General features: G+C 44.9%; 1 protein-coding gene across 3 annotated transcripts in view; it reads right to left on the minus strand.

Moving 5' to 3' along the window:
• LOC136884320 (uncharacterized) overlaps positions 1-27257 on the minus strand; it is a 207579-nt gene that overhangs the window by 87696 nt on the left and 92626 nt on the right. For all 3 annotated transcript variants that reach the window (XM_068229910.1, XM_068229909.1, XM_068229907.1), the window contains exons 2-3: positions 2572-2711; positions 1011-2495 (exon numbers count right to left, since the gene is read on the minus strand). In XM_068229910.1, the coding sequence (XP_068086011.1) occupies positions 1011-2495; positions 2572-2694 (1608 nt within the window). In that variant the 5' untranslated portion in view covers positions 2695-2711. The remainder of the gene's footprint in view (positions 1-1010; positions 2496-2571; positions 2712-27257) is intronic.

Here is a 27257-nt window from a genome sequence, read left to right on the forward strand (position 1 = left end):
TCTAATCTGCTTGTCATATTCATATCTTGGTCTTTCCTACCGTTCTTACCACCTACACTTCCTTCAAAAACCAACTGAACAAGTCCTGGGTGTCTTAAGATGTGTCCTATCATTCTATCTCTTCTTCTCGTCAAATTTAGCCAAATCGATCTCCTCTCATCAATTCGATTCAGTATCTCTTCAATCGTGATTCGATCTATCCATCTCACTTTCAGCATTCTTCTGTAACACCACATTTCAAAAATTTCTATTCTCTTTCTATCTGACCTAGTTATCGTATATGTCAAAGAATCACTTATTTTTATTATTGTAAGACTTTAACGCTAACTGAAATGCTGAACCACTTGAACCAACATGGTCCCACTAACTTCGGCGCCAGTCTGAGCCACATACAACCCATCAGCACAACTCTAGTATCTATACCGCGTGTCTAAGTTCCAGGAGCAAGTGTCTCCACGCCAGGCACACTACTAATTAATAACTACTTTAATGGCTGCTTGGACATTATTTTATCCCAATTCAAAACAGATTGAGGGTATGAAGTTGACCATTCTTTTGTTTCTAAATTCCGCTTGTGACAAGATTCAAGAAATAAAAACATCGTTCTTGTCATTAAGGAACAATCCCATCAATTCCTCACTTCATATTTCGCTATCGAGCAAGTTGGCCGTGCGCTTAGGGGCACGCAGCTCTGAGCTTGCATTGTGGAGATAGTGGATTCGAACCCCACAGTCGGTAGCCCTGAAGACGGTTTTCTGTGGTTTCCCATTTTCACCCCAGACGGCACATTAATTAAAGCCACGTCCGCTTTCTTCCCACTCCTAGCCTTTCCCTATCCCATCGTCGCCAGAAGACCTATCTGTGTCAGCGCGACGTAAAGTCAATTGTAAAAAAAAAATCATATTTTACTGTAAACATAGAGCAGATTTGGTGAACTACTGGAACCCTCTGAAAATAAGCAGGTCCGCGCAACCTAGTGCTGCCGGCGGGTAGTGTAAGGATCTACTTACCACAGTTACTGGCTGGGTCTTCCTGCTCTGCAACACCTTGCTCGGCTTTTCAGGAACCTTGGGCTTTTCCATGACAGGTGGAATCTTCCTTTGTACGAGGCCATGGAGGAACGACGGTCTGGGTTCGACAGCGGGTGGAGGACTGCGAGGCAGCTCCGGCGGATCGTCAGAGTCGGCCCGTCCATCCGGCTCGCCAGCCAGTTCGCGACTATCGAGCTTGCGCACTGACAAAGTGCAGATGGGCTCCTCCACCTTCTTGTACACTCCACATCCCCCTCCAAATTTGATCTGCATTTTGTGAGAATTGACTTTGCTATCTTCACTCTCTCTGAAGTACACCACCTCCGAGTTGTGCGTCTCGCAAAGTAGCTGTGAACTTGCCTCTTCATTGCTGAACTTATGGACGTCAGAACTCGTCCTCGTAACCTCTTCGTCGCTGAGCTTCTGGAGAACCTCTTCATTACTGGGCTTGCGGATGACAGAACTTGCCACGAGAACCTCCTCATTGCTGAGTTTTTGGACGACGGATGTTGCTCTCGGAACCTCCTCCCTGTTAAGCTTGTGGAGGACAGAATTTACCTTTGGAACCTCTTCACTGCTAACCTTGTGGAGAACAGAATTTGCCCTTGGAACCTCTTCAGTGCCGAGCTTGTGGAGGACAGAATTTACCCTCGGAACCTCTTCAGTGCCGAGTTTGTGGAGGACAGAATTTACCCTCGGAATCTCCTCATTGCTAGGCTTGTGGAGGACAGAATTTACCCTCGGAACCTCTTCAGTACCGAGCTTGTGGAGGACAGAATTTACCCTCGGAATCTCTTCACTATCGAGTTTGTGGAGGACAGAATTTACACTCGGAACCTCCTCATTGCTAGGCTTGTAGAGGACAGAATTTACCCGAGGAACCTCTTCAGTGCCGAGCTTGTTGAGGACAGCATTTACCCTCGGAACCTCTCCAGTGCTGGCAACTTCTACATTTACCTCCTCAAGCTCTCCATTACTGACAGAATCCACCCTTAGACCCTCATCGCTTTCTTCGTCTCCATTATTGGGCCCGCTCGCTGCCTGCACCTCGCTTACCACGGTCAGTTTTTCCACCAGGTCTGCCCGACTACTGAACGCCGATGTTCTGGTTACTGCTCTGGATTTGATGACGGGTATCCTACTCGCTGTGTCCTTGTCGGTGTCGCCGAAGGGCTTCACAGTCACGAGAAGAGTTTCGCGGCGCGGTTGGCCCAATAGTAGAGCGGAGTAGGGACGGGATGTGTTGAGGTCCGTGTTAGACTGCGTCAGCCTCTGCAATGCACGGTCTTCCTCGTCATCAGACACGGCCGGGGAATCACCCGCCGGCTCGGAATTTTCTTCCCCTTCGTCCGACGAAAAGCATTCTTCGCCACCGAACCCGATCACGAGCGACTCTTCCGCTGGGAAGCGAACCGCCACCCCTTTGGATCGACGTGCAGGCTGGTGCGAGTCCCTCAGGATCCCCTGCGAACAGGACAGTGCAAGTAGACTCGTTGAACGACAAAGGGTGACCCTCGTTGTCAACTTGTAAGGCACTCACCTGTGGTACGACGGAGGCGCCCGAGCGCAGCGGCGTCCCATGTTCCTCCTTACTCTTGAAACAGTTGGAGCACAAGTCCTTCCTCCATGCATTCTGGACGAAGTGGTGACAGACCGGTGCCATCCTAGCGCACCACCATCCTAAAACAATTCCAATCAAAATTGGTCCAAGAAACTATATACTGTATACAAAATAAGAGTTTTGCCTGTGCATTGTTCAGAATTAAAAAAGAATGGTATTCCTGTATCGGTCGTGTCCACAGTAACAAGGAAACGATATTTTTACTTTTCCGTAATCTCTGTCTGTCTGTCTGTCTGTCTGTCTGTCTGTCTGTCTGTCTGTCTGTCTGTCTGTCTGCCTGCCTGTCTGTCTGTCTGTCTGTCTGTCTGTCTGTCTGTCTGTTTTTTCTTTTTTTCGCTATTTGCTTCACGTCGCACCGACACAGATAGGTTTTATGGCGACGATGGGATAGGGAAGGCCTAGGAATGGGAAGGAAGCCGCCATGGCCTTAATTAAGGTACAGCCCCAGCATTTGCCTGGTGTGAAAATGGGAAACCACGGAGAACCATCTTCAGGGCTGCCGACAGTGGGGTTCGAACTCATTATCTCCCGATTACTGGATACTGGCCGCACTTAAGCGACTGCAGCTATCGAGCTCGGTGTCTGTCTGTCTGTCTGTCTGTCTGTCTGTCTGTCTGTCTGTCTGTCTGTCTGTCTGTCTGTCTGTCTGTCTGTCTGTCTGTCTGTCTGTCTGTACGCGCATCACGAGAAAGCGCGTCAAGAGAATTTAATGGTATGTAAAGTCAGGGAATAAGTCGCTACAATCTGAGCTATAAATAATTTTATTCACACTGACTGAAATGGTAATTTGGGGGAAAGCCTAAAATTTAATTCTCAAATATTTATGTTATTAGTGGTCTTATCGATAAATACTTCAAAATTAAAGTTATATAGTATTAAATTTCCGATGATTTATGTCTTATACATTTTTACTGTACCGGCTATCAAACAGAAATTCACGAGTTTGGATTTTTGTTGCTAAGTCCATATCAACGCCGAGCCAAGAAAAAAGGGTAAAACAGTAATGAAAACGGTATGTCAAGTCAGAAAGAAAGGAACGACTGTAACCACTACGTGTCCTCAGCCCCAGGTAGCACACTCCCAATGAAGGTGAGCCCTCCTGACATTCTTAAATTTCTAGCGGTACCGGGAATCGAACCGGCAGCTAATAGCACTAACCGTTACGCTACGGATGCGGGCATCCACTATGGTTAAAATGGTGGTCCCATCGAAAAGTACATAGGACATATATAACACAATTGTCTTATTCTGTTTTACCGTACCGACTACGATAAGATTGGTGGTGGTGGTGATTATTGTTTTAAGAGGAAGTACAACTAGGCAACCATCCACTATATAGCACTAATCAGAGAGAAAAAAAAGGAAGGGGTCCGACACTTCAAAAGAAAGGAAGACTCACTTTACATTAGATGCCCTAATATCACAGAGTCGGAAGAAAGCTCAATGTGAAGGCCTATAATATAGACAGCTCATAAAGTTGATCAACAATAACATTACATTGACCATTGTTTGTTGTGGTGTGCTTTGTGTCTTCTGTTGCCACTCATCTCGGATACATGGGATTACTGTTGCGTACCGAGTATAACAGCCTGCTTGAATATTGGCGGGAAGTGGCTGGGGAGTTCTTTAACATGCCATTCCTCTGGTTCGTAAATTTGCTGATAACTACTCGTACGTAACACGCTGTTTCATTACAGTATTCCAGCTACTGGATCCCCACTCTGAGGCGCTGATTGGAGTGAGTAGTGTGCACACTTAACGGAATAATGGCATGGGAGTATTCAAGGCTGCCTGTGGCCTGGTAATTCCAGCTCTGGAACTTCCGGCTGGTAGATCGACAGTGTAGTAATGTCTCTTAAAAGTGAGAAAATGTGCGGTTTTTCATTGATCGTGTATTTATATGATAGCATTGCTTTTAATCGCGCCCTTCCTACTGACGTTATTTCAATGACCTATGTTGACTTCAGTTGGGAATACCACAAAGACTGTCTTTCTGAGAATGTAAAAAGGGAGGTGGAGAGTGAATGTCTGCCATTGTAATGAAAAAATCCCCAACTCGATTCTGACTGGCAGTAGGCAAGTGGGCATACCATCATAATGAATATCCCGAACTTGATTGAGACTGATAGTAGGCAAGTGGTCCTGCCATTACAATAAAAATTCTCTAACCCAGTCTTATCATAAGAAAATACGTATGGTGACTCCACGTCGCTTTTCTGGGGTAACGTTAATGATTACTCAATTGAATAATATCGTGACGAGTTGGCGGAGTAGTAAAATAAATTAACAGTGGCGGCAGTGAAGAAGTGCATGTGAGAGAGCTCCGTAAACCACCTAGCAAATCAGCAAGTTTAACTGCAATTCGTGTGTACTAGGTCAAGTTTCATAACTAAATAACACTCAGTGGCTACATACATTCATTCACAATGTCTCTAAAGGCATTGAACAAGCGGATTTCTTCATTCGAAGAAAAGCTAAACGACATCCAAGCTCGCTTCGAGAAAGCAACGCGCGCCGCCAACAGCAGTGCTACCAACCCCGGCGATGTTTCCCTAGACGCACTCGCCCTTGAGTTCCAGTCTTTCAGAGCTGCTGTCACCGAGGAGCTCAAGGAGGTGAAGTCCGAACTTACCCAAATGCACAACCAGATCTCCAAACAGGACGACCTAATCGACGAAGAGAGCAGTACAGCAGGAGAAACTGCTTATTACTCCACGGGGTGGCAGAAGCTCCGAACGAGGACGTCTATGACAAGGTGTTCGGTGTTGTGAAATCCCACCTAGGGATAGACTTGACGTTGGACAATTTAGATCGCTGTCACAGGATTGGGAAACCAAGGAGAACAACAGCTGAGGTAGTGACGGGAGGGAACAGGCCCATCATAATAAAGTTCACGCGATATCACGAACGTGACCGTATCTGGCGTGCAAAGAAATCGCTGAAGGGATCGGGTATGCTGATAACAGAATCGCTAACAGCAACGAGAAAGGACATACTAAACGCCGCGCGTGACCACTTCGGTCAGAAATCTGTATGGACTAAGGATGGACGTATCATTATTCTAAGCTCTGATGGGAAGAAAATTCAAGTGACCACACGAGCTGACCTTAACAATGTTATTCAAGCAGCTAGGGGGTGAAACAGTGTGAAGTAACGACAATGTGGATTAGTTTAAGTTTGTATTATAGTGTTTTATTATTGAGTGTGAATGTGATTGAGTGCATGAAAAGCCGGCGCGATATCAGAGGAAATACGCAGGTAAGAAGCATGTATTCTTCTTGGTATTCGGCTTTGTGTGATGAGTACTGTTATAACCACTACCAGCTGTGGACCTGACTGTCCCGCTACCCCTAACCTCTCCTATCCGAGAACGGAGACACCCCGCTGCCAAGGCTCATTAGCGAAAGTATTTCAGGCCAACGCACGTTCATTGAACTGCATTCATTTAAATTCTCAATCCCTACCTGCTCACCATGAGGAGCTAACAGCTCTCCTTGAAAACAGTAATGTACACGTAGCTTGTATCAGTGAGAGTTGGTTACGCGCAACTATCCCTAGTAGTATGGTACACATAACGGGCTATAATATTTACAGGCATGACCGAATAGATAAAAGAGGTGGAGGAGTAGCCTTGTACTGTAGAGATGATATTAAATGTAAAATCGTATGCACATCTGCCCACTGTCCTGACCCGAGACCTGAGTTCATTTTTGCCGAGATAACTGTGACAACAGTTAAAGCCCTAATAGGAGTTGTTTATCGGCCACCACGGGTAGGTCACCTCTCAGACATTGAAGACATCCTGCAGAGACTATCACCTGCTTATGAACATATTTTAATATTTGGAGACTTCAATACTAATTTACTGGAACAGGCTGGAGATACAAAGCAACTCTTAAGTATTTTCCAGACGTGTGACATGACAATACTTCCACTAAAACCGACAAATCATACCTCATCTTCACATACACTAATTGACTTAATGGTCACTAACAACCCACAGAAAATAGTATCACATGGACAAATTCCTACCCCTAGCATATCGACACATGACTTAATATACTTATCTTACTCGCTCAAAGTACCGAAGTATAAGTCCAGATACATCACATTCAGGGACATTAAACATATAAACTTAGATCATCTGAGAGTTGACGCCTTGAATAGTCCTTGGGATGACGTAAAAATATAAACGGTATCGATAAGAAAGTTGAAACTTTAAGTTCACTTATACTTGGTCTCCTTGATAAACATGCACCTAAGCGTACGGCCAAAGTCTCCCGACCTCCTTCTCCATGGCTGACCGATGACATTAAACAAATGATGTCTCACCGTGACGCTTTACACCGGCTCTACAGACGCACACACTCTTCCAGAGCGCTTGAACAGTACCGGACACTTCGGAATAGAATTAAAATAATAATTCGAAATAAGAAATTTTCTTTTTACAATCACCTGGCTGGAAATTTAAATGTGTCAAACACTTGGAAACAACTTCGTTCCATTGGAATTGGGAAAGCTTTGCCCCAGCCATGTAATCCAGACATCTCGCTGGAGAGATTGAATGCTCATTTTTCTGAAGTAAAAATTAAACCGGAAATACACGCAATATCACAGACTATAAAATCTCTTCTGAACCAGCCACCACCAAATAGGCCATTCTTTGAATTTCGCGAAGTCACAGAGATTGACGTGAAACGCGAGGTATTATCAATTACATCATCTGCTGTAGGACCTGATGAAATACCCATACTCATAATACAACACATCATTGACATTATTCTTCCTGCCATTACTCATATATACAACACGTGCCTCATAAGTGGCCTCTTTCCAAAAATGTGGAAAAATGCCATTATAAATCCTGTTCCCAAAACTTCCTCACCTGTACTTATAACAGATTATCGACCTGTTTGCATACTTTCATCTCTCTCCAAGCCTCTTGAACGCATAGTACACGTGCAATTAACCGACTATTTAAATAAATACAAACTACTTGACCCTTTACAATCGGGTTTCAAAAAGGGACACAGTACGGCCACTGCCCTGCTGAAAGTTACAGGCGACATGAGACGCGCTATGGACGAAAGGCAGGTGAAGTTACTTACACTTCTTGATTTTAGCAACGCTTTTGACACAGTAAATATAGACGTACTGATTGCTAAATTGAAATCGCTTCACCTTGGACAGACAGCTCTAGAATTCTTTCTCTCATATCTTACGGAACGAAAACAACGCGTAATTATTCAGAATAGGTCATCCGAATGGGTAATGAAATTTTCAGGAATACCACAAGGCTCTGTACTTGGACCACTTCTCTTTGTTATCTATATTAACGATATATCGACACGGCTAAGACACTGTAAATACCACTTGTATGCTGACGATCTGCAGATCTATTACCATTCCAAAATTTCAGACATCAATCAAGCAATAGGTTATATGAACTCTGACTTAAATAATATCTGTGCATACGCTCATGAAAACTGTATTTTAATTAATCCATCAAAATCTAAAGCTATTATTGTTGGGCAGACGAAACAAATCAGTGCGGCAAAAAACAAAAACATTCCTCCACTAACTTTATCTGGTAAAATTATTCAGTACGAGAACTCGGTAAGAAATCTTGGTGTAATTATAAACGAGAATCTTAACTGGGGAGAGCACATTACAAATATCTGTAGAAAAGTGTACGCGTCCCTTCACCCACTAAAATATCATCAAAATATGCTGCCACTAAACATGAGAATTAGGCTTATAAATACTCTTATTCTCCCTATATTTTCCTACTGTGACGTAGTACTAATTGATGCCACGAGAGAACAACTAAACCGATTACAACGTGCTATGAACTCGTGTATTAGATTTATCTTTTCCTTACGCTATGATGTTCATGTTACCCCTTATTATCGACAACTTTCCCTTCTAAAATTTGAACAATATAGAAACCTCCACGTGGCAGTATTAATCTTTCGAGTATTAAAAGAGAATATCCCATACTACTTATCTTCACAACTCAATTTCCTATCCTCTTTCCACCAGCATAACACACGCTCTGGCAGTACACTTGCTATCCCTCTCAGCAGGTCAGCAGCATTCAGCCGTTCCTTTGTTGCAAATGGAGCTAGAATATGGAATTCTCTCCCCCACAACATTAGAGCCATACAATCCTTAAATTCCTTCAAGTTGTCTTGCCGTGAGCATCTCCTCGATGTGTGCCGCCAGGCCGAATGAATCTGGTAGAGTGAATGTGTGTATGAATGTACGTTTACTGTGCTTAGGGTATTTAGTGTCAATCAACTTTTAATTTGTAACGATAGTTTAAGACATGACTAAGAATATTTATAGAGTTTATATTATTTTGTTTCATATTTTGTTTCTAGTTTGTAATGGTAGTTTTAAGATAATATTATGAATATTGCTCTCAGATGTACAATGTTAATGAAGTGTGGTTAAGTGTAAGAGAGGACCATGAGTCCTAACTTCGCCACTACAAATAAAGGCAAATATAATAATAATAGACTGGTAGCTTCTATACTACAATTTATTAACTAATGCTAGTAAATCACTTACACCTCGGTAAACGGTCAGGATTCCCTACTACACGCTTCTTTTGATCTCTTTCCTCACGCAAGGTTTGTTTACTCTTGACGCTACGACACTTTTCTGCTGTTCTTCTTTTTCTTCTCTCTGTTTTTCCGATCAAAGAGTCTAAGAGTAAAGAGGCGGACCAGATGGTGATGTCGCCAGACTCTCTCAAATTCCTACATGGCAGACACGGTAACCATTACACTGCCCCCTCCTTGAGACTGCTCGTTCCAAGTTGCTCCACGATACGGTGCCTGGCGATCCAGATGAACAATCATCATATTCCCTCGGGGACGCCGCCGGATCCGGTAGACAACATCGTTGATCCTGCTGACGATTGTATATGGGCCTTCCCATTGTGGCTGCAGTTTCGGTGAGTTCCCATTTGTCCGCACCGTACGGTACAGCCACACACTGTCACCTTCCTGGAAATCCGCAGAGTTCGCCAGCATGTCGTAGCGGGCTTTTGTCCGGTCGCTGGCTACCCTTAGATGATGTCGGGCATAATTGTAGATGTCATTGAGCCGATCCACCAACTCCCATACATAGTCCGCCACTGGTTGCTGCTGGTCTGGTGCTGACCTGAACATTAGATCGCATGTCAGGCGGATCTTCCTTCCGAAGACCATGTTGGCAGGTGTCATGCCCGTCGTCTCATGGGTGGACGCTCGATAGGCCATCAAGAAGAATGGCACCCTCTCGTCCCAGTCCCTCAGGTGCACCGAAACCTCCTTCCTGAGATGCTCCTCGACGGTTTTCACAAAACGCTCTACCATGCCATATGAGTTAGGGTGGAGAGGCGGTGTACGGGTCTTCCACACTCCTAGGCGCTGCAGAACCACTTGCATCAGTCTGAACTCAAAGTTTCTGCCTTGGTCGCTATCAAGCTCCCTCGGGACACCAAACCGGCACAAGAAGTTATTGACCAAAACGTCGGCCATTGTCATTGCCCCTTGGTTCGGGATGGCGTAGAGTTCTGGCCACTTTGTGAAGTAGTCCATGGTCAGGAGTAGGTAACGGTTCCCGGCGTCAGATTCGGAGAATGGTCCCGCAACATCAATGGCGATCCCTTCGAAAGGTGTTCCAACGTTGTACTCATCTAGCCTCTACTCTTGGTACGTGGGCCCCGGTTTGCAGCGCAGGTGTCACACAGCTGGCACATCATCTCAACACCGTTCCTCAGGTGCACCCAGTAGTAACGCTGTAAGGCACGATCTAGGGTCTTATTCACTCCCAAGTGGCCGGCAGTAGTGCCCGCGTGCAACTCAGTCAGCACTTCTTTTCTCATGCTTCTGGGAATTATCAGCTGGGCAATGTGCTTTTTGCCGTCAGTCAATTCCCACACGCGGGAAAGTACCCCGTCACTAACCATGAGAGATGACCACTGGGCCCAGTACACCTTGTAGGTTGGACTGGGTTAGGCGATGTCTTTCCATTCCGGTCTCTGTCCCGACTCAACTCCCCGTAAGATCAGCCCGATGTCGTCATCCTTCAGCTGAGGGCGTCTAGATCCCATCTTTCAACGGTGGTGGCCCTCACGGCCCGGACATCCACGATGCCTGCCTGTCTCTCCACTTTCTGGCAGTGTGTACAGTTCGCAGGGCACGGTCTTCTCTATAGAGCGTCGGCGCTGCAGTGCTTCCTTCCTTGTCGGTGCTCGGTGGTGAAGTCATACTCCTGAAGGCGTTGTACCGAGCAAGCTGTCTATCCTAGGTTTCTGAAGGTTAGGAGCTAGGTCAATGCGGAGTGGTCAGTGCGCAGGCGGAAAGGCTGCCCATACAGATACTTGTGGAAGTGCTCCAAGGTCTTCACTATGGCCAGCAATTCCCGACGCGTCACGCAGTAATTTCTCTCAGCTTTTGACAAGGTCTTCCTGAAATAGGCGATCACCTTCTCGTGGCCGTCTTGCACTTGGGACGGCACCCACCAATTCCCACATCGCTGGCGTCGGTGTCTACGATGGACTTCTCCCCAGGCTTGAGGTATCCTAGGATGGGTGCCTTACACAGGGACTCCGGCGTACAGAAGGCATCCTCCGCCTTATTTGACCATTGGAAAGACCTCCTCTCTTCAGTGAGCCGCGTAAGAGGCTTTGAGATGTCTGCGTAGCCAGCTATAAATCTGCGGTAGTACGTGCTAAGGCCAAGGAAACTCCTCAGTTCTCGCTTGTCCTTAGGCGCCGGCCAGTCCTTGACAGCTCTTAACATCTCCGGATCAGTGGCTACAACCTTCGCTGACACGATGTGCCCAGGTAGCTGGAACAGGTGGCATTTTCCAGGATTTAACTTTAGGTCAGCCCCACTGAACCACACCCCCACCCTTACCGACACAACACCTACGCGTAAACACATACGTCGGATAATTCGAGGCCTGGATCGCGACTAAGAAAGGCGATTTGCACCGCCCTGAACAGGAAACGGTTATAATTATAAATAAATAAGGATATGGCTTGTGCCAAACCACCCTTTACACTATCCCAAAAAATCAAATCGTTGATTTTACACCGAAAGTAACACATACATCTGGAATAATTGAGGCGTGGACTCCGGCTAGGAAAAGCCGAGACATAGCCCTGAGCTGGAAATGACCCTCGTTGTCAGTGAACAAGGGGTGAAACTATAACTACCAGCAATAAAAATAAAGAATTAGATTTAGGGTTTATTAATAAGATTGAAATCAAATATTAAACAAGAATAGAAACCATGATTGAAAATAAAAAGAAAGTAATGGTTATTAACAAGAACGTACCCTTCATAAATGAATATCTCCATATCAAGGCGTGAGCGAAGATTACACTTATTTCAATACTCAATCACACGTATTAAAAAGCTCAGCGCCTTCCAAGAACACATTCATTACATCATAGGGCAGCGTAATTACCATTCTCACATCTCAATTTGGGTCGCCCATTTTACGAGAAGTTTTCCATTCATAACACGGCTTTACTTACACCATTATGCAATCAACAGTATCAATAGCTCGTCAACAATCCGCCCAGCACGGAGAACAAAGGCAGATAGAAAGAATGGAGATATCTGTACAAGACTAAGAGAAACACCCATGGACCAAATCAAACATGATAGATCAAAGAATACTACAGGCATGCACGATACAGAATACACCCAGCAAAAATGGTGGCCACTCGGGCGAGCACACGCCACGCGACGAAAAATAAATAAACAAATCTGTACCGAGAACAAAATATGGCACAGATACAAACAAGACAATAAATCAGGTCGACCGACATAACACCTTTTGTCTCCCTCCACTCATTAACACACACATATCCAGCACACACACACATGAGGGTATCGGGAAATAAAAATTCGAACGGCCGTTCGGATAACAAAGTCGAACAGAATTAATAAATTATGACCCCACGGTCATCACCAATAGCTCTCACATATTTCAAGCATTAGCGTGCACCGTGCAATTAATTTTACGGCCAGGGTGGTTGAATACTTTATTCAAACCCATCAGTGGTCCATAACCCGTTAGAGGAGAGATCCTCACTTGGACTATGTGCAAGTAGGGTAGCATCCTGCTTCATGAATTTACCGAGCTCAGAACACTTTAAGCAAGCCTCGGACCTATGGAAGTAACGGAGTCCCACTCCCATTTGACAGGCGAGGGACTCCTTGGAAACAACTTGGCGAACGAAATGGAATTCGATGGGGAGCTATCAATATTAATGGGGCTTATGGAAGAAAGAAGGTAGAACTGGATGAGTCAGCAAAGAGGATGCATCTGGATGTGCTAGGATTAAGTGATATTCGGGTAAGGGGAGATAATGAGGAAGAGATAGGAGATTATAAAGTGTACTTGACGGGTGTTAGAAAGGGAAGGGCAGAGTCTGGGGTGGGGCTCTTTATCATTGCACGCAACATACTTTCTGTTAGGCACGTAAATGAGCGAATGATGTGGGTAGATTTGTCAATGGGAGGAATTAGGACAAGAATTCTGTCCGTGTATTCACCATGTGAGGATGAAGATGAGGATGAAGTTGACAAGTTTTATGAAGCATTGAGTGACATCGTGGTCAGGGTCAACAGCATGATAGAATAGTGCTAATGGGCGATTTCAATGCGAGAGTTGGGAATAGAACTGAAGGATATGAAAGAGTGATTGGTAAATGTGGGGAAGATATGGAAGCTAATGGGAATGGGAAGCGTTTGCTGGACTTCTGTGCTAGTATGGGTTTAGCTGTTACGAATACATTCTTCAAGCATAAGGCTATTCACCGCTACACATGGGAGGCTAGGGGAACCAGATCCATAAAGGACTATATCTTAACAGACTTTGAATTCAGGAAATCTGTTAGGAATGCACGAGTTTTTGGCGGATTTTTCGATGATACAGACCACTATCTGATCTGTAGTGAACTAAGAATCTCTAGACCTAGGGTAGAGAAAGTGAAATCTGTCTGCAAACGAATAAGGGTAGAAAGTCTCCAGGACGAGGAAATTAGACAGAAGTACATGGATATGATTAGTGAGAAGTTTCGAACAGTAGACAGTAAGCAGGTTCAGGATATAGAAAGTGAATGGGTGGCATACAGGGATGCTGTAATAGAAACAGCAAGGGAATGCCTAGGAACAACTGTGTGTAAAGATGGGAAAAGGCGAACATCTTGGTGGAATGATGAAGTGAGAGCAGCCTGTAAACGTAAAAAGAAGGCTTATCAGAAATGGCTCCAAACAAGGGCCAAGGCAGACAGGGATTGTTACGTAGATGAAAGAAACAGAGTGAAACAAATAGTTGTTGAATCCAAAAAGAAGTCATGGGAAGATTTTGGTAATAACCTGGAAAGGCTAGGTCAAGCAGCAGGGAAACCTTTCTGGACAGTAATAAAGAATCTTAGGAAGGGAGGGATAAAGGAAATGAACAGTGTTTTGAGTAATTCAGGTGAACTCATAATAGATCCCCGGGAATCACTGGAGAGGTGGAGGGAATATTTTGAACATCTTCTCAATGTAAAAGGAAATCATCATGGTGGTGTTGCAAACAGCCAAGCTCATGGGGAGGAGGAAAAGGATGTTGGTGAAATTATGCTTGAGGAAGTGGAAAGGATAGTAAATAACTCCATTGCCATAAGGCAGCAGGAATAGATGAAATTAGACCTGAAATGGTGAAGTACAGTGGGAAGGCAGGGATGAAATGGCTTCATAGAGTAGTAAAATTAGCGTGGAGTGTTGGTAAGGTACCATCAGATTGGACAAAAGCAGTAATTGCACCTATCTATAAGCAAGGGAACAGGAAGGATTGCAACAACTATCGAGGTATCTCATTGATTAGTATACCAGGCAATGTATTCACTGGCATCTTGGAAGGGAGGGTGCGATCAGTCGTTGAGAGGAAGTTGGATGAAAACCAGTGTGGTTTCAGACCACAGAGATGCTGTCAGGATCAGATTTTCAGTATGCGCCAGGTAATTGAAAAATGCTACGAGAGGAATAGGCAGTTGTGTTTATGTTTCGTAGATCTAGAGAATGCATATGACAGGGTACCGAGGGAAAAGATGTTCGCCATACTGGGGGACTATGGAATTAAAGGTAGATTATTAAAAGCAATCAAAGGCATTTATGTTGACAATTGGGCTTCAGTGAGAATTGATGGTAGAATGAGTTCTTGGTTCAGGGTACTTACAGGAGTTAGACAAGGCTGTAATCTTTCACCTTTGTTGTTCGTAGTTTACATGGATCATCTGCTGAAAGGTATAAAATGGCAGGGAGTGATTCAGTTAGGTGGAAATGTAGTAAGCAGTTTGGCCTATGCTGACGACTTGGTCTTAATGGCAGACTGTGCCGAAAGCCTGCTGTCTAATATCGTGGAACTTGAAAATAGGTGCAATGAATATGGTATGAAAATTAGCCTCTCGAAAACGAAATTGATGTCAGTAGGTAAGAAATTCAACAGAATCGAATGTCAGATTGGTGATACAAATCTAGAACAGGTCGATAATTTCAAGTATTTAGGTTGTGTGTTCTCCCAGGATGGTAATATAGTAAGTGAGATTGAATCAAGGTGTAGTAAAGCTAATGCAGTGAGTTCGCAGTTGCGATCTGCAGTATTCTGTAAAAAGGAAGTCAGCTCCCAGACGAAACTATCTTTACATCGGTCTGTTTTCAGACCAACTTTGCTTTACGGGAGCGAAAGCTGGGTGGACTCAGGATATCTTATTCATAAGTTAGAAGTAACAGACATGAAAGTAGCGAGAATTATTGCTGGTACAAACAGGTGGGAACAATGGCAGGAGGGTACTCTGAATGAGGAGATAAAGGCTAATTTAGGAATGAACTCGATGGATGAAGCTGTACGCATAAACCGCCTTCGGTGGTGGGGTCATATGAGGCGAATGGAAGAGGATAGGTTACCTAGGAAAATAATGGACTATGTTATGGAGGGTAAGAAAAGTAGAGGGAGACCAAGACGACGATGGTTAGACTCGGTTTCTAACGATTTAAAGATAAAAGGTATAGAACTAAATGAGGCCACAGCACTAGTTGCAAATAGAGGATTGTGGCGACGTTTAGTAAATTCTCAGAGGCTTGCAGACTGAACGCTGAAAGGCATAACAGTCTATAATGATAATGTATGTATCAGTATTGTGCGCCTCGTGCGACCCGAATGTAGCTTCGAGTCGAGACGAAGGGCACCAAAACGTCGCCACAAACCATATCATACAACGGAGCAGGAAGTGCACCAACATACCTGTAATTAACAATGCTTTAAATTAAAAGAAAAATGCATGTATGTCCAAAGCTTGAAGACATTAAATGAATATTTATGACACAAAAACGCCACCTCGATCACCGTAGCTTCCATTGTTGTTATCTGCCACATACACAAAGACAAGATGAGCTCCAAAGAGAAAAACGTTACCTCTCTCGCAAAATGAACGATCTCCCTGTTTTACCACTCAGGGCGCTGCCCTCTACTGGACATTACTAGAGGCTGACAGAAGCCATTTGCATAGAGAAATGTCCAATATGTGAACATGCTACAGGCATGGTTCAGACTCAAACTCTACTACCAATGAAATGCCATAAAAACTTAAAGAAGGGTTTATTATAAATTAAAATATGATGAAAACAAAGCAGGAAAAAATGATGAAGCCAATGTTTGGAAATAAAAGGGTTTCGACATAAACATACCTTCTTCAGAGGGTTTCACATCATTGTTGCGGGAACACATTATTACACTCAAAAATAATACGGAAAATTGCGGCAAGCTCCCTGTCTTAAATACAGCCTGATATCATCACCTATATTCTTACTGTTAACACGCTCCAACTCGGTCGTTCTTTCACGAGGTTCATTTTATTAGTAAAGTAAGAGTGTGTACATCTCATTCTCGACACAATGATCAAGGCTTATTAATACACCCACGCATCATGGAGTACAAACAGAGAGGATATACTAAAGGAATGAAGGTAATGGCATGGGACAGAGACCAATATCTCTGGACCACAGTAACAACGAAAAATCGAAGAGAAACGCAGGCACGCGTGTGGGCTAAACTACGGAAAAGTAAACATGGCGGCCCCATGAGCAAACAAAAACGCCCAAAACAAGGACATAAAAAAATAAATAATCTCGTACCGGGAATAAACAAGAGGCACAGAGCAGAAAATATATAATAACGGAAATCGAACTGGCTAATATATCATCCTTTCAACCCTCTCTACTCATCAACACACATCCCAGCATTCACTCACACGCCGGTAACAACAAACAACATGAGCGGCCGCTCCAACATTAACAAGAAATTAATTCATACACCATGACTCACATGGTCACAGATCATTTCTCGTACAAATCAAGTAGCAGCGTGCACCGTACAAATAAATGAACGACGAGATCGAAAGAATCTCGTACTCAGACCCATCATTTTAGGCGCTGTAAATATGACCTAGTTTTGAATATATTAAAAAGCCATTTAAAGCAGAGGAAGGCTACTCCGATGCACGAGGGCTCCATTATTCAAGCATCTAACATACACAAGACAAAGAAGTGCAATTAAGAGATAACACTGCTCGTCTCGTAAAAGCAACGACCTTTCGTCTTTACAACCGAGGGTGCTGGCCCCTTAAGTACATTGGCAGAAATACTTAACTCATTTGAATCGAGGCTGTAAGAATTCATTTAGCTATAACAAACATCATTCTTACGAACGTGCCATACGAGTGTGACACACCACGTAGCCTCAACGTGCTCTCTGAACGCGCGTCCCACAATAATTATATCGACCAGAAACACGAGGCAGGTGTCGTGAGTTAGTCCCCTCAATACAGACTCCATCAGTCGCTCTAAGGTCGCCGGCGCGTTGCAGAGGCCGAAGGGAATCACGGTGAACTGGTAGAGCCCTTGGCCGGCTGAGAATGCAGTCTTCTCTTTGTCTTCCGGGTGGAGCGCCACTTTGCAGTACCCAGACTTCAGATCCAAAGTCGAAAACCACTGGGCGCCATATAACGTGTCCAGGGTGTCATCTATCCTAGGTAACGGGAAACGGTCCTTCTTCGTGACGTCGTTAAACTTGCGATAATCGACGCAGAAGCGGAGCTCACCGTTCATTTTCTTCACCAGGACCACTGGCGATGACCATGGGCTGTTCGAATCCTCGATGACTCCCCGCTGCTTCATGTCACCCAGCATCTGGTTGATTTCCGCCCTTTTTGCCAGGGGTAACCTAGGAGGTGGCCGTCGGATTGGAGCGGCGTCGCCGATGTTAATGCGATGTTACACTCTCTCCGTCTTTCCGTAGTCGCCTCCAATAGCAGTGAATATGCCTCTAAACTCATGGATTAGTTCCTTAAGCTCCCTGAGCTCTCTCGCCTCCAAATGTTTCCGGGCGTCGGATATAATCATCTGGAGGTTATCCGATCCTTCGCCTGCTTCCAGGGTCTGTGCGTCTTCGCCGGCCATTGGCACGACACACGTAACTGTTTCACAAGTTGCAAACTCGGTTCCGCTGGGTATCCCCTGCTCCCGCGACGTGGAAATCAATATGCGTACCGGCACGCAGCTTCGTGCCGGAACGAGCGTCCTGGCCAGGTAGAGTCCTTGATCGGCGGTCGGCGGTCCGGGTTCCACGAGCACGCTGTCCCCTTGTATGGGTTCGTCTAACCGTGCCATAACCATCATCTCGATATTGGCTGGTATCACTTCGTCGCTGGCCAGCTTTAATCGCGCTACTCGAGTTTGCGTCCCTGGACGTCGGAGCATTATCTCTTGTTTGCCGAGCCACAACACACGCCGTCCCACGTCGACAGTAGCCTCGTATGCCCGTCGCGCGTCTAGGTCCAGGATAACCTCATCCGTGACGGCGGCGACGAAGGCCCAGACTCGTAGGCGTCGTTGTCCCAGCGTCAGTTGAAGTAGCGCCTCCTTCAGGACAGGGATGGTGTCTTCTGAGGCCGTTCGCAGCACGTAGGGGCAGTTGGGTTCCCTTTCTTGCTGTCCCTCAGCGAAGTCGGGCCTGGCGATGGTTAATCCCGCCCTCGTGTCTATCATGACCCGGCACGGCCTGTCTCCGTGCCACACGTCGGCGATCAAGCTATGGTCGCTCCGCTCGGTGACCACGAGGGGACGGTAAGAACGGTACCGGCGAGCCCCTCTCCTCGTCGGTCCTTACTCGTTTCCCTGATCAAGGCCGTCTCCATATGGCAGTTCCTCCGCAGGTGGCCACGCTCGCCACAGTTCCAACAGGTGATCTCGTTGGTGCGTCGGCGTCTCGGCGGTGGCGTGCGTCGTTCTCCTGTAACGGGGCGGTTCTCCGGCGCGTCCTCGCTTCTCACGGCTCGTATTCTTGGTGACGGTGCCGCTGTTACCTTCACCGCCTCCACCCTCAGGGCTAACGTCAGGGCCTCTCTGAGGTTATGCTCCCCACTGAGCATCAGCTTTTGACGGATCTCAGCGTCGCGGAGCCCTTCAATGAATGTATAGACTGCCTCCCGCTGAATGTGGTCCTCAGGCAGCCCATCCAGAGCCTTGTGGGTTAGTTGCTCCACATCGTGCGCGAATTCCTACAGCGTCTCATTAACGGGCTGGGTCCTCTTCCTTAGCTGGACTCGGTAGGCGGCTGCCAGCTGTTGGTAACCGTATCCGCTGTCGATCGCTCTAACAATCTTCTCGTAGGTGGCACCCGGCTGGGGATTGGGTAGCACTTCTGCTGCTGTTCCTTGCAGTCCAGCGATTAGGTGCGCGGCCCTGTCTTCCAATGTACAACCGTGGTGGCCACACACGGTCTCGAATTGGGTCCGGAAGGTCCACCAACATGTGGTCCCGTCGAAGCGCGGTGGTGTTACCTTCCCGGCGCTGGAGCCGCTGTCGCGGCTGGTGGTCCTAGCACGAGTCTCCATGGCTGTCACGCTCGTACCAAGGGCGCTTACTTCCTCTTCCATGTCTCGAACCCCTGACTCCACAACCTGCGGTACTTCTTTGATCTGTTTTTCAACCAGTTCCTGTACGTCCTGCACAATGTCACTCTTTAATTTTCTTCCTAGAGAGCGCACTTCCTGTTCTAATTTACCTTGTCCACCCTTAAGTTCATTCAATTCCAGTTTCAGTTCGCTCTTGATTTCGTCCTGTTTGGATGAGAGTTCGGTAAACTTACTGAGGTGAGCCTGAAACTGTTCGCTATCCATTTTGCTATTCGCTGGAGATTGCTAGTTACTGCTACCAGTCGACCCCGATTCTGACACCAGTTGTGATGAGTTGGCGGAGTAGTAACATAAATTAACACTAGATTGGTAGCTTCTATACTAAAATTTATTAACTGATGCTAGTAAATCACTTACACCTCGGTGCACAGTCAGGATTCCCTACTACACGCTTCGTTTGATCTCTTTCCTCACGCAAAGTTTGTTTACTCTCGACGCTACGACACTTTTCTGCTGTTCATTTTTTCTTCTCTCTGTTTTTCCGATCAAAGAGTCTAAGAGTAAACGGGCGGACCAGATGGTGACGTCGCCAGACTCTCTCAAATTCCAACATGGAGGACACGGTAACCATTACACTATCTTACTCACAACGTGTACACTAGTTAACCTAGAATCGGGTACGTCAGTGATGCTTTCACGGCCCGTACTTGCTCCGCGTCATGAGGAAGACTTCCACAAGAATGCTTTACCGTTGGAGCTGTAGTGATACGCTCATTTGTCAGTAGATATTTTCCTGTATGGTAGCGGGAGCTGTTCTATAACACCAAGTGTGCGTGAGAAGCAGATGAATCAGGATCGAATGTAGTACAAGAAATAAATAGAAAATAATAAAATAAAATAACATGCAACGAAAGAGAAGTCATCAATAGCTATTGTAGTGTCAATCTTTTACTGTCTATTTTGGAGAAAATTGATATTTACATGTATGATTAATTATCTTTAAGAATATGTAGGTTGCGATCATTTAAGAAAAGGCTAGGAAAACAACAGACAGGGAATCTGCCACCTGGGCGACTGCCCTAAATGCAGATCAGTAGTGATTGATTGATTGATTATTTTAAAATTCAATATGGGGCCCAAAAAGTAACTTCGGGCGAACTTCCATTAGAGAATTTATCTATTTCAGTGAAGACGCTTTAAGTAGCACCTATTCTGGAAAGACCTCATACTCCTTTATTAGTTGACCAAAGTAAACCAAACTACATAGCCCCTAACTGGGGTAATTTCCCACTGACACGAAGACACCGCTGTCCATTTTTAATTATTAAAAAGAAAAATGCAGGTTTATGACTGACTTGTACAATTCGTCCCGTTATCTGGAATATAGTGAAGAAATATGACAAAAGTATTCTGGCCAAGCGAGCTGGCTCTGCGAAATCGTGAGTTTCTACTCGCGAGACAGTGGGTTCGAACCCCACTGTCGGCAATTTTCACATCAGACTGTAGCCACCCTCGCTGTGAAACAGCATGTACTGTATTCAGATAAAGCACGATGAAGATATTGACGATTATCTGTGAGCCCTTTGCTAAGCAACTTCCATATCCTCGGAACTCGCCTGCGCGTCGGGGTGTCATATGCTTTACGTCCCCATCCGACGGACTTCATAGCAACTATGCGGAGAGGTTTGGAGTAAATAAGTTGAATGGTCTTGTGCATGGCAAATAGTTTATGTCACATTCTATTTCCTGGCCATCATTTCCGCTTTATTCAGCACTCCACCCTGCACACAGCGGAGCACAAAGAGTGACCGTCACGCTGGTTCGATCCCAGTTACCAACACCTCTTACACGGAACAAAGAGGGGCGGAAGGCCAGGTTGTGTGATACACCTCTCTTACAGCATCTCTGCAATCTGCGTGTCCTCTAGCTCCTCACCTGTTCTCTCCCCACATTTAGCCGATACACTCCTTCAGCACATGCCGCAGCAAATGCAGCAACGTATCAAAAGTAGTCACGTTCACTACAGAAACCGAACTAGGATATGTTTAAAGAAAAACATCCACTATCTTTGTGCAGAGAGCTTCATGTCTTCTAAAATATAACGTATATCTATGTGCTAAGCTGCATCGCTGCAGGTTGAAGCTATGTCTGTCCCTGTAAAAATTAAGAGGGGAATTCCTCAAGGCAGTATTATTGGACCTTTATGTTTTCTTATATATATATATATATATATCAATGATATGTGTAAAGAAGTGGAATCAGAGATAAGGCTTTTCGCAGATGACGTTATTCTGTGTAGAGTAATAAATAAGTTACAAGATTGTGAGCAACTGCAACATGACCTTGATAATGTTGTGAGATGGACGGTAGGCAATGCTATGCTGATAAACGGGGATAAAAGTCAGGTTGCGAGTTTCACAAATAAGAAAAGTCCTCTCAGTTTTAACTACTGCGTTGATGGGGTGAAAGTTCCCTTTGGGGATCATTGTAAATACCTAGGTATCAATATAAGGAAAGATCTTCATTGGGGTAATCACATAAATATGATTGTAAATAAAGGGTACAGATCTCTGCACATGGTTATGAGAGTATTTAGGGGTTGTAGTAAGGATGTAAAGGAGAGAGTTTTGTCTCTGGTGAGACCCCAACTAGAGTATGGTTCCAGTGTATGGGATCATCACCAGGATTACTTGATTCAGGAACTGGAAAAAATTCAAAGAAAAGCAGCTCGATTTGTTCTGGGCGATTTCCGACAAAAGAGTAGCGTTACAAAAATGTTGCAAAGTTTGAGCTGGGAAGACTTGGGAGAAAGGAGACGAGCTGCTCGACTAAGTGGTATGTTCTGAGCTGTCAGTGGAGAGATGGCGTGGGTGGACATCAGTAGACGAATAAGTTTGGATGGTGTCTTTAAAAGTAAGAAAGATCACAATGTGAAGATAAAGTTGGAATTCAAGAGGACAAATTGGGGAAAATATTCGTTTATAGGAAGGGGAATTAAGGATTGGAATAACTTACCAACGGAGATGTTCAATAAATGTCCAATTTCTTTGCAATAATTTAAGAAAAGGCTAGGAAAACAACAGTAGGGAATCTGCCACCTGGGCAACTGCCCTAAATGCAGATCATTAGTGATTGATTGATTGATTGATTGATTGATTGATTGATTGATTGATTGATTGATTGATTGATTGATTGATTGATTGATTGATTGATTGATTGATTGATTGATTGATTGATTGATTGATTGATTGATAACAGTTTTAAAGAACTGAATAATTGAATATTGAGTGAATAAAACTCTTCTCTCCCAAACGCGCATAACCAGCAACTGGGGACGGAGAAGACGTCAGCCATTATAAGGCGTTTTTACAAATCCAAAACGTTCTACTTAAATATGAATTCCTCAACTTTTACGCGGCAATACGCGCGACCCTTCAAGTGATCTTCAAATCTACATCATTCCACCCGTCATAGATGATATTCATCATTCACTTGTAAGTGAATGCGTCAGAGGACTTTAAAACTTCACCTGAACTGAGAACCATTCAGCAAGGGCAAAGAACCTTGCAAGTGCGTCCGCCTTTGCTATTTCTTAACTTTTTTAAAGTATTTAATATGAAATGTATTCGAAAACAAAATAATCAACCATCTTAATACGCTGATATTTACAAGTTGAGGTGTTCACTTCTTAGGATTAAAAAATCGAATCTAACAGAAGGTGGTCACAAACCAAGAGAAAAGGCCGCGCGGCCATAAGTAATGGCCAGAGCTTTCCGACCTAATCCCTATTAAACAGGGGAACACGCACGGAAGGCGATGGCGCGGCCATAAACAATGGCCAGAGCTTTCCGACCTAATCCCGTGTGTCAGAGGAACACGCACGGAAGGCGATAGCGCGGCCATAAACAATGGCCACAGCTTTCCGATCTAATGCCTATTAAACAGGGGAACACGCACGGAAGGCGATAGCGCGGCCATAAACAATGGCCACAGCTTTCCGATCTAATGCCTATTAAACAGGGGAACACGCACGGAAGGCGATAGCGCGGCCATAAACAATGGCCACAGCTTTCCGATCTAATCCCGTGTGTCAGGGGAACACGCACGGAAGGCGATAGCGCGGCCATAAACAATGGCCACAGCTTTCCGATCTAATGTCTATTAAACAGGGGAACACGCACGGAGGGCGATAGCGTGGGCAACTTGTGAAGAACGTACGAAATTTCACCTAGATGGAAACATGTACCCCTATATATGCCATAAATAGCCGAGATACGTCCAATAATCTAGCCTACTAAAGGGGCCGTCTGATGCCGCAATCCGTTTGTCGATACGACCAACCGTTCCGCCAAAGTGAAGGTCTGCACTTATAAACGTGCACATGTTGTTGATATTATATAAAACCGTACGGCTGACTGACTGACATTAAAGATTGACCACTTGCAGATGAGGTAGAAACTTGAAATTTGTCAGTGTGATAGCTATTAGGCTGTAACCTACGGAAAAGTTTCAAAAGTTCAATTTTTTATTATTTTTAGTCCCCTTCCCCTAAACTAAATGGTGGACGATATGTTGCAGTGCGCCAGAAAATTAAAATTTAACACAGTTATAGCTCTTGACCTACAACCGACGGAGAAATTCCAAAAAGTTCCAATGTTAAACAATTTTCATGACGGTGCAGACCATGGTTTCCATGTTTTTTGTGGCTAAACGGTAAGTCGTATCGCCAAATGGACAAGAAATTCGGAACCCATCATGAAGAGATCTACAACATCGGTCCCGTGACTTTTACTGGTATCTCGATCCCTTATGCCTTAGATAGAGGTGCGTTTTAAGGTTTTACGTCGATTTTGTACATTTTCTATAATTCATTTTACTGTTTACACACGTATACGACCGACAGAATCATGAAATTTGGCAGGCTCATTGGAACGTCTGTGGGTTACATGTGAGCAAAATGGAAGATTCTGGCACCGTATAAGAATGGAAAAACGAAAGGAATATGCGGCCACTGTGCTCCTAATCTGAGAGTCTAAACCAGTCTACGGTGTAGCAGATACGACGAAACATCAAAAAAAAAAAAAAAAAACGAAAATTTAGAACGTTTCAACCAAGATACATCTACCAAGTTTGAAGACTATAGCTGCCCATTAGATTAGGAAAATTATTTCTCATCTTGTGAGAATTGTACCTATGCAATTTGCACCAGGTCGAAACGTTTACCTCTATCTTTGATATAAATCGTGAATATACCATACGTACAGGACCAAACATGTACGCGAATAAATGGCCCATCTGGTGGCACACTCCGTTATTCGTAACGACGTACCGGTTCGTCACAGTAATTTTCCAAATGACCACTTCTAATGTAGAGGAACTGGGGGTTTGGGGGCGGAGCCCCTATTCTGTCTGTTATTCACAGCGATATTGTGAGAACGGGGCAGGTGCAGGTCTTTTGATTTGACTGCCGTAAGCGACCTGCGCGTCGTGATGAGGATGAAATGTTGATGAAGGCGGCACATACACCCAGCCCCCGTGTCAGGGGAATTAACCAATTATGGTTAAAATTCCCGACCCTGCCGGGACCCCTGTGATAACCATTTAACCATGGAGCCGGACAGAACGAGAGTTATAAGTTATCTCTTCTCTACAAAGAACCTCTCACGACCACGACTTTTGTAGTTGTCTCTCTTCGCAAGCGATTGTTTTCGTCGTTGTGTGGTCTTACGTGATTGTGTTTTAATTGTCTACTCACACAGTGTTGTGTTCTGCGCGCGTGTGTCGGCATCAACTCAGTAAACCTCAATAGTCGTATTTTACTTTAAAAGAAATGATTTTCCATTTTGGGGCTGGAGTCATAATATTTAATTATCCAGTACATGCATGCATCTTCCTAATAGATTTTCAGCTGTCAGTCTGCAAGCCTCTGTGTATTTACTAAACGACTCTGTGGTCTCGTTCAGTTCCTGAGTCTTCTCTCCCTCCATGACAGGCGAGATGTCTTCTGCTATGGGCTACAATATTTTTTACTTTCATTCACCTGTCTCAGTCTTATCCTTGACTTTGACTGAGGTATAAGCGTTCCTTTTGCAGCAACTCCCTGCTATGAATGGTGTGAAAATATCGCTCGTAGGGTCGCTGCGTTTGGTAGACTGATTTGTAATAGCAACTTCTGGCTCCGTGAAGAAAGCAACTGGAAAGTACCTCACTCCTCGTTTCCCTAGTATGCCTCTTCAGTGACACATAGGCTATCTGTCATAGCAGTTGGCGAAGCTGTAGAGGATCAAACCAGCCTTCGCGCTGAATATCCTCCTCCATTCGCCTCACATGACCCCACCACCGACGCCAGTTTATGCGTACTACGTCATCCTTCGAGTTCATTCCTAACTTCCGACTACCCTCCTTCCATTGTTCCCACCGGCGTGTGTCCGGCTCCATGGCTAAATGGTTAGCATGTTGACCTTTGGCCACAGGGGTCCCGGGTTCGTTTCCCGGCAGGGTCGGGAATTTTAACCATAATTGGTTAATTCCGCTGGCACTGGGGATGGGTGTATGTGTCGTCTTCATCATCATTTCATCCTCATCACGACGCGCGGGTCGCCTACGGGCGTCAAATCAAAAGACCTGCATCTGGCGAGCCGAACTTGTCCTTGGGCACTCCCGGCACGAAAAGCCATACGCCATTTCATTTTTTCACCGGCGTGTACCAACGATCATTCTCGCTTTCACCATGTGTGTTACTTTTTTTTACCTTATGAATAAGATATCCAGAGCCTATCCAGCTTTCAAGCTGACTTCCCTCTTACAGAATACTCTTGGTCGCAACTGCCAGCTCACTGCATTAGCTTTACTGCAATCCCCCATCACACATCCCAAATACCAGAAATGATGTACCAGACATTCATTTCTCTCACTTCAGTCTTGTAAAGGTTTTATCACCACGTCATCGCCATGTTAGGAGGCCCAGTTAACAATATATGTCGTTTTCCGCAATGTTCTGCGACATATAGTGTCGTAATTAGCAATTTACGCCCCAAACCGAGCAGGTCTCTGTGCTTGTGCCGAGAGGAGGGAGGCGCTCTCACTTGGAGCGAGAAAGAAGAAGAGAGGACGCTACGCGTAAAAGAGTCAGACAGTGGGGTGGATCAGGGCGTGTCGCCACGAGATAATCCATGACGCGTGAATTTATGAAAAGGACGCGAGATTGCGAACGACCCAAATACAGCCAATAAACCGGCAAATAAGCTACCCACCCTATGTCATCGAGATGGGTCAAATATAATTTTGCGGGTGCATATCTTCTTATGGAGTGGGAAATATCGAAATCATCAATGGCATCATGGACAGATGGGGTTATTTAAAGATTTTAAAGGACAGTGTCAAACAGAATGCAGTAAAAATGGGGTTGGGGTCTTGCTACATCTTTCAGCCAGACAATGACCCCAAGAACACAGCTCATATTTAGAAGCAGTGGCTTATATGAAACGTACCAACGAAACTGCGAATTCCTACCCAATGCCCTGATTTGAACCACATAGAACATTTGTGGGTCGTTCTAAAAACAAGGGCTCAAGCAAGGAAACCTCAATCACTTGAGCAGTTGAGAAGTATAGTCAACAAAGAATGGGGTAAAACC

This window comes from Anabrus simplex, chromosome 12, assembly GCF_040414725.1.
Source record: "Anabrus simplex isolate iqAnaSimp1 chromosome 12, ASM4041472v1, whole genome shotgun sequence".
NCBI lineage: Eukaryota > Metazoa > Arthropoda > Insecta > Orthoptera > Tettigoniidae > Anabrus > Anabrus simplex.